Source organism: Mandrillus leucophaeus, unplaced genomic scaffold (assembly GCF_000951045.1).
Source record: "Mandrillus leucophaeus isolate KB7577 unplaced genomic scaffold, Mleu.le_1.0 Scaffold17, whole genome shotgun sequence".
NCBI classification, from domain to species: domain Eukaryota; kingdom Metazoa; phylum Chordata; class Mammalia; order Primates; family Cercopithecidae; genus Mandrillus; species Mandrillus leucophaeus.
In genome coordinates, this window is record NW_012101698.1 from 6,508,059 (window position 1) to 6,520,592 (window position 12,534).

Genomic DNA, 12,534 nt, shown 5'->3' on the forward strand with positions numbered 1-12,534 from the left:
GAAACCCTGTCTCTACTAAAAATACAAAAATTAACCAAGTGTGGTGGTGGGCGCCTGTAATCCCAGCTTCTCGGGAGGCTGAGGCACAAGAATTGCTTGAACTCAGGAGGCAGGGGTTGTAGTGAGCCAAGATCATGCCACTGCACTCCAGCCTGGGAGATTGAGTGAGACTCAGTCTCAAAAACAAAACAAAAAAAAGTTTATCTTGTAACCTCTAATTTCCACAAATCCTGAATCTTATATTTTTGGTGGATCCAGGTACATTTCTCCACAATAGCACTGAATACATACCCTCTGCATCTGGGAATCTACCCGCCACATTCTCAAGGTCTGATCCCGGGACCACGTCACCAGTTGATAGTCCTTGGACCCTAGAAATCACCAAATAAGAATCCTGGAAATTCTTCTGGATTCAACATCCATTTTGCTATAGGTTGAAATGGAGTGAGATTCATCCATCCGTTCAACAAATATCTACTGAACATCTCTGAAATGCCAGGCACTATTCTAGGTACCGGGACTAGATCATGAATAATATAATTTCTATCTTTATAGATAGTGCATTCCAGTGGTAGAAAGAGACAAATAAATATCTGATAAAACATCTGGTATAAAAAATAACACAGGATAAGAGGACAGAGACTGACGGTGGAACCATTTTTAGATAGAACTCCCCAAGGAAATGACATTTGAGCAGAAACTTAAATGAAGTGAAATACTAACTGGCAAATTAGCAGGTAAAGAGCGATGCTAGGATTTAATGTGACACTAACCTTTCACCTCTGCAAATGTTCCTCCTTTTACATGCTCTCAAGGAGCTGGAGATGAACATATTTTTGCAAAATGGGTTGTTTCAAATGCATCACAGCATCTTACCATTCAAAAGAATTTTTTGGTAAAGTGATGCATCTCTTTGTAAAATGAATAATCAATCCTTAATGTTCTTACTTGACTGAATCATATTTTCATCTTAAGTCTGGTCAAAGGGATTATCCTGAAAAGGTACAGGGTGCTTTATGAAATAACTTCTTGGAAGATCAGGACATTTGCAGATAATTTTGCAGTACCTAGAATCTCCTTCACAGCCACCTTCAGAGAGCAAAGAATTTAGAAATAATTTCATCCAATTTCTTAACTTAATGGATGGGGAAACTGAGGCGAGAGAATATGATCTGTCCAAGGTCACAGGGTGAGTTGGTTCCTTCTCTGCGTCACCACCTTCAACCAAAATTTCACTCCTCAATATTTCATATAAAACTAGGCATGGTGAGCCAGAGAGCAACTATTCTGAACCACGGCTTGTTACAAGTGCCACCATCTTGCCTCATGTCCACATCAACAATCTTCTGACCCTACATCTGGCCTCTCTTCATGCCCCTGACTTTGAGGAAAAGGTGCCTAATTCCTTTCTAAAGGTTACAAATTAACTCAACCCCTCGACCTGTGCCTCCCCAGCTGGTCCCAAGGGGCCCTTTGCTTCCCCGACTCCCTTGTATCTTCTCCCTGCCTTCCAACAGAGAGGACAGCAGCCTCTCCCAATTGGCTAATTCTACGCCTTGGCTTTGAGAGTAACTTCATTCCCTAAATCGGTTCCTGCTGCCCCTGTTTGTGCCACAATATGATCTGGCTTCTCTCCTCAATTTGCTTTTGGAACGCCTTTTTTTTTTTTTTTATTTAATTTTTTGTATTTTGAGATAGGGTCTCACTCTGTCACCCAGGCTGGAGTGCAGTGATGCAATCTCGGCCCACTGCAACAACCTCTGCCTCCTGGTTCAGGCAATTCTCCTGCCTCAGCCTCCCGAGTGGCTGAGATTATAGGCACGCGCTACCACACCTGGCTAATTTTTTTTTTTTTTTAATATATTTTGGTAGGGATGGGATTTCACCATGTTGGCCAGGCTGGTCTCGAACTCCTGGCCTCAAGTGATCAACCTGCCTTGGCCTCCCAAAGTCCTGAGATTATAGGCGTGAGCCACTGCACCTGGCCTGGAACTCCTTTCTTAATGATTATATGGCTTCCGATTTGGTCAGTTAAATGCTTTTCTCTTATTCTACATTTTGATCTGTCAGTAACACCTGAAACCAAGGACTACTGCTTCCCTCAGGAGGCATCCTTGTCCCCTGGCCACAACATCCTGACTCACTTCCTACCTCTTTGAGAAATCCTTCCCCACAGTAAAATCAAAGCATGAAGTGGTCCAATAAAACTTGATGACTACTACCAGCCTGGGCAACATGGTGAAACCCATCTCTAAAAAATACAAAAAATTAGGTGGCGTGGTGGCACACTCCTGTAGTGCCAGCTACTCAGGTGGCTGAAGTGGAAGTACTGCTTGAGCCCAGGAGGTCGAGGCTGCAGTGAGCCATGTTTGTGCCACTGCACTCTAGCCTGGTGACACAGTGGGACCCTACCTCAAAAAAAAAAAAAAAATTGATGACGAAGACATGGCAGTAAAAGTAAACTGGAACAACCTTCGGTTGAGAAAGAAGTAAAATACAGATGGTTCCCAACTTACAATGGTTCAACTTAACAATTTTTTGACTTTATGATGGCGTGAAACTGTCACAATTTTAACATAATGCAAAGTATTCAATAAAGTGTATGAGATATTCAACACTTTTTTTTTTTTTTTTTTTTTTTTTTGAGATGGAGTCTCGCTCTGTCACCCAGGCTGGAGTGCAGTGGCCAGATCTCAGCTCACTGCCTCCCGGGTTTACGCCATTCTCCTGCCTCAGCCTCCCAAGTAGCTGGGACTACAGGCGCCTGCCAACTTGCCCGGCTAGTTTTTTGTATTTTTTAGTAGAGACGGGGTTTCACCGTGTTAGCCAGGATGGTCTCGATCTCCTGACCTCGTGATCCACCCGTCTCGGCCTCCCAAAGTGCTGGGATTACAGGCTTGAGCCACCGCGCCCGGCCAACACTTTAAAATAGGCTTTGTATTAGAGGATTTAGCCCAAACGTAGGACGATAGAAGTGTTCTGAGCATGTTTAAGGTAGGCTACTTAAGCTATGATGTTCAGTGGGTTAGGTGGGTAAAATATGTTTGTTTTTTTTGTTTTGTTTTTGTTTTTTCCTTTTGAGACAGTCTCGCTCTGTCTCCAGGCTGGAGTGCAGTGGCACAATCTCAGCTCACTGAAACCTCCGCCTCCCGGGTTCAGGAGATTCTCCTGCCTCAGCCTCCCGAGTAGCTGGTACTACAGGCACGCACTACCACACCTGGCTCATTTTTGTATTTTTAGTAGAGATGGGGTTTTGCCATGTTGGCCAAGCTGGTCTTGAACTCCTGGCCTCACGTGATCCACCCACCTCAGCCTCCCAAAGTACTGAGATTACAGGTGTAAGCCACGGTGCCCGGCCTAAAATAAATTTTCTACTTATGATATTTTCAACTTACAATGGGTTTATCGGGACATAACCCTATCATAAGGAACATTTGAATAAACACACATGCATAATAATTCAGTCTGTAAAAGGTTCAGAAACAGGCAAACCTAAACTACCTAGGGATTCATAAACAGGCAGTGAAACAACACAGGAAAAATCCAGTAATGGTTATCATAAGCATTAGGGGAGTAGTGCTCTCAGGGAAGGAGGGGGTTATGATCAGGAAGCTTTGGGGCTCCTGGCATCATTTTCTTTCTTGACCTGCATGGTAATTACATAGATTTTCACTTTATAATTATTTGTTGCACTATACGTGTTCCATGTAATTTTCAAATACATGATATATTTCACAGGAAAAAAAAAATTTTTTTAATTTAAACTTTTATTTTAGATTCAGGGGTTCATGTGCAGGTTTGTTACACACGTGACTCGTGTCACAGGGGTTTGCTGTACAGATTATTTCAGCACCCAGGTACTAAGCCTAGTACCCAACAGTTATTTTTTTCTGATCCTCTCCCCACTCCACCCTCTGTCCTCAAGTAGGCCCCAGTGTGTATTATTCCCCTCTTTCACAGTTAAAACAAAAAAAAAAAGTTAAATAGTAACTTGTACTCAAAATTGCTACTGGCCAGGCAGTTCCAATTTACATAACTCACCCCACCAGCTTAAAGACAACATGAGTAACTAAAAATGGGTTCCTAAAAACTTTATTTCCATCCAAAACTACTGGTCAACCCCTCCCGCTAGACTGAGGAAATCACATCATCTGTTTTGTTTTCTTGTTGTTTTTTTTTTTTTGAGACGGAGTCTTGCTCTGTTTCCCAGGCTGGAGTGCAATGGTGCGATCTCAGCTCAATGCAACCTCTGCCTGAGGGTTCAAGTCATTCTCCTGCCTCAGCCTCCCAGGTAGCTGGGACTATAGGCATGTGCCACTAGGCCTGGCTAATTTTTTTTGTATTTTTAGTAGAGATGGGGTTTCACCATGCTGGCCAGGTTGGTCTCGAACTCCTGACCTCAAGTTATCCACCCGCCTTGGCCTCCCAAAGTGCTAGGATTATAGACGTGAGCCACCACGCCTGGCCACATCATCTGTTTTCTACGGCAAAATGCAAGAGATTAAGTTCAAAGCCAAAACCCATGCATGCAATTGGTGGGATAAACATCAGGCAGCCTCATGTTTCTAGAAGCAAGAGAGATTCTGGAAACATGCATAGGAAAGTTAACAGGATGATCAAAAGACTATCTTTTTTTTTTTTTTTTTGAGACAGATTCTCACTCTGTCGCCCAGGCTGGAGTGCAGTGGCGCATCTCGGCTCACTGCAAGTTCCGCCTCCCGGGTTCACACCATTTTCCCGCCTCAGCCTCCCAAGTAGCTGGGACTACAGGCGCCCACCATTACGCCCGGCTAATTTTTTGTATTTTTAGTAGAGACAGGGTTTCATCGTGTTAGCCAGGATGGTCGCGATCTCCTGACCTCATGATCCGCCCGTCTCGGCCTCCCAAAGTGCTGGGATTACAGGTGTGAGCCACCGCGCCCGGCCAAAAGAGTCTCTTTAATAAATATTCTGGAAGAAGTTTATGAGAGTCACAAACAAGCTGGGACAGAAGATGACTGCTCTAATCCCAAGTCCACTAGAGACCTTTCTGGGGACCCTGGACAAGTCACATCACTCCACCTGCCTGGCTTCCCATGTGCAACATGAAAACACCAACAAATAAACTTGTATTCTGTCAAACACTTAGAGATCATGGCAAAACGATCGCAAGAAAAGATAGGCTGTATCTAAACTTGCATGGTGAGCTGATGGAGAAACTGAGGCTGCAGCTTCTTGACTCCCATTACACTGGGGCCCTGCATGAGCGAGGGCTGGATGATGAAGCTGCAATAACAAACCACCCCAGCACCTCGGTGGCTTACATTTCCTGCTTGCTCTGCATCTCCGCCTCATCCTCGTGCCAGGATGTGCTGGAAGCAGCTCTATCTTGAGCTTTGCCAACTGATGTGGCAGAGGCAAACAGGGCGTTTAACTGCACATCAGCCCCTAACCTTTCAACCCAGGAGGGACCACATCATGTGTCATGATCAAAGCAAGTCTATCAGCCAAATCTATCTTCAAAGGGCTGGGAGGTAAAATAGCACTACGTGCTTATGAAGACAACTGAGGGTATGTAGTAGGCAGTCCTAACGACCACCTTGGGTCTCCCTCATCAACAGAGTGGCAAGGGGTAAATGTCCTGGACTTCTGAGCCCAGAGTCTTTCAGTCCCAGAAATGATCCAACAGCAAATCTCTATCTTCCTTCTCTTACTGGAGCAGATCTCTTCCAAGCAAGAGAGACTACGCTGAAAATTAAGAGAAGAGGACAGAATTTGGAAGAGGAACAGCAGCCTTATATAGTCCCTTTACCCACCTATGATGAAAGATGGCAACAGTCCTGGCTCTCTGGTTCCTAAAGCCTAGCTCTCTCTATGTCTTCCTTACTGGACTCCACGGCAGCACTGACTAGCACTGCTGTCACCAGAGCTCAGAAGGAAAGTCGGCAGCAGGCCTCTGCCACTCACCTTCCTTCTGTTTCCTCCACTGGAACTCCAGCACCACATCATCATGCCCCACGAAGGTGTGGACTGGGGTGTTCAAGTCAAAGACATTCCACAGGAGAAGGCTGTTTTCCCTCCGCAGCTGGGGAACCATCACGGTCACCAATCCATTGCTGAAAGGCTAAGGCAGAGAAGGCAAAAGCAGATGATCAGATTATTTCAGGGAGGATCGGCTGAGTCTTGAGTTTCCAAACCTGGAATTCTTCCTAAGTAAAATAATTAGATAATGGAAGGCCCCAACTCATCTGGAGAAATTTTCCCCAAACACCATAAGCCGAACATCGTTACTTTTCTCTTTGCTTACGGAAGGCACCACAGCAAGTAAAAACTCAGGCTGAGGCAAGCACTTGAAGAACTTTGAAAATTCTAAAATAAGCAAATGGTTCTGATTGCTATGCACTGAAACACACTGTTTCACATCCTAGCTACTCTCCATGAGTAGCTCAAGAGTTACTAAGTGCTTTCCCAGAATGAGCATGCAGGGCTGACGGGGAAAATCCCTGGAGCAGCAAACCTAATTCTTGCCACGTGGAAACGCACCAGAAACACGCCATCCATGTGAAGCATCACCTTCCCGCCTCCCCAGCACCGCAACTGCTCAGAGGAAAACTTGCTCACTTCAGGACTGACATGTTTTACTTGGCAAAACCCAATCTGCTAGGTAGCTAAGGGGTCCATTTAGTTGAATTAGACTGTTATTTAAGGAATAAATAGTCACCTAAGAGCACATTTATCTTCATCACCCTTCCTGGTAGCACTCTTGGACTTTTCTGTTTATTTTTTAAAGCAAACATATTAATCCAGAAAAGTATTTCAATTCATAAGAAGGGTGTCTGATTTCTTGGCAAGTGATCCCAGGTGCAAAACCAGCTTAATACCCAAGTTATCTTAATACCCAAGTTATCTTTTTTGCTCCCCACGGTGACAGTCGAATATATAAAGGTAGCTTTATTCATCCCTGTGCTAGCTTTCAGATTGACATTAAAGGAAATACATTATCTCTCACCCATGTGGCAATGGAAAATTACTGGAAGGTTGATAGTTGCCTACCCACTCTATTTGTAGCATTTAATGGTTTAAAAAGCACATTCATATAAGTTATTTCAAAAGAAAGTCAGCTTGTGAATCACAGAACTGTATACTTTAAAATGGTGGATTTTATCACAATTTTAAAAAAAGGAGGGCATAGTAAAAGTTAATATTCATATTCTACAGTAGAGGAAATTTCTGCTCAAAAACATCTAATGGCTTCCCCAAGGCCACATCCGTATTAAATGATAGAGCATGACCCCCAGCCCAGGACTTCTGAATTTAAAGCCAGAGTTCACTCCACCACAACTGACAGACCGCAAGCCTCCTGACCCTCTCTCCATCTACCCTGCTGCCAGCCCTATCATTAGTGAGTATCTTTACATGGCCTCGCTTCTCTGTGGAGCTTTGATTAGCAATTCTGATATAGATACTTACCCAACACTCAAAGAATAAAATGTTTTTATTTTATTTACTTATTTATTTTTTTGGAGATGGAGTCTCACTCTGTCACTCAGGCTGGAGTGCAGTGGCGCAATCTCTGCTTACTGCAATCTCTGCCTCCTGGGTTCAAGAGATTCTCCTGCCTCAGCCTCTCAAGTAGCTGGGACTACAGGCGTGCGCCACCACACCTGGCTAATTTTTGTATTTTTAGTAGGGACAGGGTTTCACCACATTGGCCAGGCTGGTCTCGAACTCCTGACCTCAGGTGATCCACCCGACTCGGCCTCCCAAGGTGCTGCGATTACAGGTGTGAGCCACTGCGACCAGCCAAGAATAAAATTTGAAATAGTTAACAACATTTATGCCATCATTACCAAATTTGTCCCACCACTAAACCAAGAGAGAAAGATAAAATCACCTCACAAAGAAAATAAGAGAACATGTCCCTGGGCTCCTTGTTTCTGGAACACCCAAAAAGAAGTTTCCTATCAGGAGGCAGGGTGGCTCACTCACTGTGTATCTGGCCTTCCAGACAGGCACCTGGCAAGGAAGAATATTGAGGTATTTCCGAGGCTGGCGGTAATCCCAGAACTAGAAGAGAGCAAGCAAGATCGTTTGTGAAATAAATGCCATAAAAAATTCTACTGAAATAAGCATAGCCTTTGAACTCATTGCTTCTGGTCCTCTAAAGATACCCTTCAACAGCATATTTTTAGTTCAGCTCCTATAACCATACTACTGTGACAGAGACACAAAGAAACCTCCCTTTCCATTTCTAAAACATTACAGGAGAATTTCTGGACTTTATGAGGACCACTAATCAGGGCAGGTCACTATCAACAGGCTTGATTGTGAAATGACCTTTAGAGCTGAAAATTAAAAGAGACGTGTTTGATCCTGTATCATGTTTACATCACGCAGGTAATTTCAAAACAATAGCTGAAGTATCCTGACTACTCATTACATTTCAGACATATATTTAGAACTTTTTTCTCCCATTTAATCTTTGTACCAACCACATAATGCATGTTTTTAATCTCTTTTTTAAATGCAGAGGCTATATAAAGACAAGACATAATGTGCAAGGTCACAAAGGAAAAAGGCAGCTGTGTGAGAACCTAGGAGCCAATCCATTCAAGTCCACACCCGCTATCATCCTCCAACGCCTGAGGTGCAGTTCTTCAAACTGTAGAGCACACAAAGTGAGCCACACAAACTACCTTAGAGACACCTATGCGTCTAACGTGAGGGGCACATACACTTAGAACTCCAGCATTTGTCACAAAGGCAGGAAAGCCAAGAGTGAAACTCGGAACTGTTTTAAGGAAATTATTTTCAAAAATAGATGACAGCAATCACTATGGAAATCGCTATAACAATTTCTTTTTTTAATAGAGATGGGATCTTGCCATGTTGCCCAGGCTGGTCTCGAACCCCTGGGCTCAGGCAATCCTCCCACCTTGGCCTCCAAAAGTGCTGGGATCACAGGTGTGAGTCACTACTCCCGGCTACTTTGGCAATTTCCTATAAAGTTAAGAGTACACATACCATATGACCCAGCAATACCACTCCTACATAACTGGCCTAGAAAATTGAAAATGTCTGTTCACACAAAAACCTATACATGAATGTTTATAGTGGCTCTATTCACAATCACCAAAAACCAAAAATAGTCCAAATGTCCTTAAATGGGTCAACAGAAAATTAATGGTGGCATATCCATAAGTGGAATACTACTGAGTACTAAAAAGTCTATGCATTATTACTTTTTAAAACAACTTGGATGACTCTTAAAGGCATTATGTTGAATGAAAAAAAGACAACCTTAAAAGGTTATATACTAGTCCGGGTGCAGTGGCTCATGCCTGTAATCCCAGCACTTTGGGAGGCCAAGGCAGGCAGATCACTTGAGGTCAGGAGTTCAAGACCAGCCTGGCTCACATGGTGAAACCCCATATCTACCAAAAGTACAAAAATTAGCTGGGCATGGTGGCACACACCTGTAGTCCCAGCTACTCAGGAGGCTGAGGCACAACAATTGCTTGAACCCGGGAGGCAGAGGTTGTAGTGAGCCAAGACAGCACCACTGCATCCCAGTCTGGGCAACAGAACAAGACTCCATCTTCAAAAAAAAAAAAAAAAAGCCCTTCTCAAAAAGAACAAATTATAGTGATGGGGAACAGACAAGTGGTTGCCAGAGGTTAGGGGCAGGAGAGGGTATGAGTGCAAAGGAATAACACGAGGTGGCTCTTCAGTGTCATGGAACTGTTCCATACCCTGACTGTGTGGGGGGCAGTTACATGCAACTCTGCATATGTGTATTTCATAGGTTTCCAAGGCTGGTGCAGTGGCTCATGCCTGTAATCTCAGTGCTTTGGGAGGCTAAGGTAGGAGGATCACTTGACGCCAGGAGTTCAAGACCAGCCTGGGCAACAAAGCAAGACCCCGTCTCCTCACCTAGCTAATTGGGAGGCTGAAGTGGGAGGACTGACTGAGCCAAGGAGTTCAAGGTTACAGTGAGCTATGATCATACCACTGCATGCCAGCGTGGGCAACAGAGCAGGACCCTGTCTCAAAAAAAATGTTTTAAATAAAAAAGTAAAAAGTATATCAGACTATACGGAAAACAGTGAAGAAGTCTAATAAATATATACTTTTTTTTTTTTTTTTGAGAGGGAGTTTCCCTCTTGTTGCCCAGGCTGGAGTGCAATGGCGCAATCTCAGCTCACTACAACCTCCGCCTCCCGATTTCAAGCGATTCTCCTGCCTCAGCCTCCCAAGTAGCTGGGATTACTGACACGCACCACCACACCTGGCTAATTTTTTGTTATTTTTAGTACAGATGGGGTTTTACCATGGCCAGGCTGGTCTTGAACTCCTGACCTCAGGTGATTTGCCTGCCTCGGTCTCCCAGAGTGCTGGTATTACAGGTGTGAGCCACCACGCCCAGCTGATGTATAATTATTGTTCCAGAGGAAAGGAAAGAGAAGGAATAGAACAGAAGTAATATTTGAAGAGTGGCTGGGCACGGTGGCTCAAGCCTGTAATCCCAGCACTTTGGGAGGCCGAGACAGGCGGATCACGAGGTCAGGAGATCGAGACCATCCTGGCCTACACAGTGAAACCCTGTCTCTACTAAAAAATACAAAAAACTAGCCGGGCGAGGTAGCGGGCACCTGTAGTCTCAGCTACTCGGGAGGCTGAGGCAGGAGAATGGTGTGAACCCAGGAGGCGGAGCTTGCAGTGAGCTGAGATCCGGTCACTGCACTCCAACCAGGGCGACAGAGCGAGACTCCGTCTCAAAAAAATAAATAAATAAAATTGAAGAGTGAATAATGGTTGAAAATCTCCCCAAAGTGAGGATGGCCAACAAGCCACAGATGTGAGAAGTACTTTCCTCCTCCTTACAAAAGAAACCAATTTTGATAACGGCCTTTAATAATCATAACCTTTGCTGTAGAAGGATATGACCCACACAAGTACTGTCACGCTGGCCTTCTCTGTTTCAAAACTTTTAGAGACTTAATAAAGTATAGGGATATATATTCAGACCCACAAATCTCTTACTACACTTTAAAATATTCAAAATGGTTTAAAGCTGGTTTTACATGGTTTCAGAGCAAAGGAAGAGGCTTTCCAAAGGTTTTGCTTGGTTTGGTTAATAATTTTGTGAATAAGCCTGAATGGAAATGGAAATGACTTGTCTGGAGTTTCATAACCTTCTGAAAAATCTAAATAGAGTTCGAAGTGGGTGACCTTTTCTCCTCTCAAAAGAAAATCACGATATCCCAAAGAAATATACAAATGAGTCAACCTGGAATGTAAGGGAGCGTTCTATGTGCCAACAATGAGGTGTTAATAAATCTTAGAAGCTGTTCCTCTACTTAATGCACAATATGAATGAATGAGTATTACAGAGCACAGCACACAGGAACAGGCAAACACCCAGCTGTAAACTCTTGCTTAGTTCCCCAGCCTGCCTGAGGGCTGGATGAGGTTCCTCCATTGAGTGCATGGGAAGAGGTGAACGCAATCATTTCTGAGCAGACGTGTGAGTGTAATTTTGCCTATTTCCAAAAAAAAAAAAAAGTAATGATTTAGATTGAAAAGTTTAGATGGCATAACTGCTAAATTTAATAGCATCCCTGTTTTGATTCAAGACTAATAATCAAATAGCTAAACATAAAATGAGAAAACTCAAGAATTTCTAGGAAGAAGCCAGGCACGGTGGCTCACACCTACAATCCCAGCACTTTCGGAGGCTGAGGCGGGCAGATCACCTGAGGTCAGGAGTTAAAAGACCAGCCTGGCCAACACGATAAAACCCAGTCTCTACTAAAAATACACAAATTAGCCGGGCAAGGTGGCACGCGCCTGGAGTCCCAGCTACTTGCGAGGATGAGGCAGGAGAATCGCTTGAACCCAGGAGGTGGAGGCTGCAGTGAGCTGAGACTGTACCACTGTACTCCAGCCTGGGCAACGGAGTGAGACTCCATCTCAAAAAAAAAAAAAACCAAAAAAAAAGAATTTCCAGGAAGAAAAAAAAACTTCTAATAAACTTCTAATGTTTTAGATTTGCTGCTCTTTAAAAAAAAAAAATCTCAGCTTTCTCATTTTCAGTCCAAGGGACACATTTGGTGGCAGCAAGAGAAACTACTCAATGGCTGTTTTTTTGAAAGATCTTTTCCATGTCACGAGATGTGTATTTAAAGAACCAGATGCTGGACTTGAAGAGGAAAGTATCAAGGATTCCTTTTCTTCCCCCTTTTCTTTATTCTTTCTTTCTTTTTTTTTTTTTTTTGGAGATGGAATCTGGCTCTGTTGCCAGGCTGGAGTGCAGGGGCGCGATCTCGGCTCACTGGAACCTCCACCTCCCAGGTTCAAGCAATTCTCCCGCCTCAGCCTCCCAAGTAGCTGGGACTACAGGCATGTACCACCACGCCCAGCTAATTTTTGTATTTTTAGTCGAGACAGGGTTTCACCATGTTGGTCAGGATGATTCCGATCTCTTGACCTCGTGATCCACCCACCCCGGCCTCCCAAAGTGCTGGGATTACAGGTGTGAGCCACCGTGCCCAG

At 44.0% G+C, this 12,534-nt stretch overlaps 1 protein-coding gene across 1 annotated transcript in view; it reads right to left on the minus strand.

Annotated features, from left to right (window-relative positions):
- Positions 1-12,534, minus strand: part of WDR59 (WD repeat domain 59) — a 152,038-nt gene that overhangs the window by 63,709 nt on the left and 75,795 nt on the right. The window contains exons 9-11 of the mRNA XM_011976799.1: positions 7,969-8,046; positions 5,947-6,103; positions 292-371 (exon numbers count right to left, since the gene is read on the minus strand). Of these exons, the coding sequence (XP_011832189.1) occupies positions 292-371; positions 5,947-6,103; positions 7,969-8,046 (315 nt within the window). The remainder of the gene's footprint in view (positions 1-291; positions 372-5,946; positions 6,104-7,968; positions 8,047-12,534) is intronic.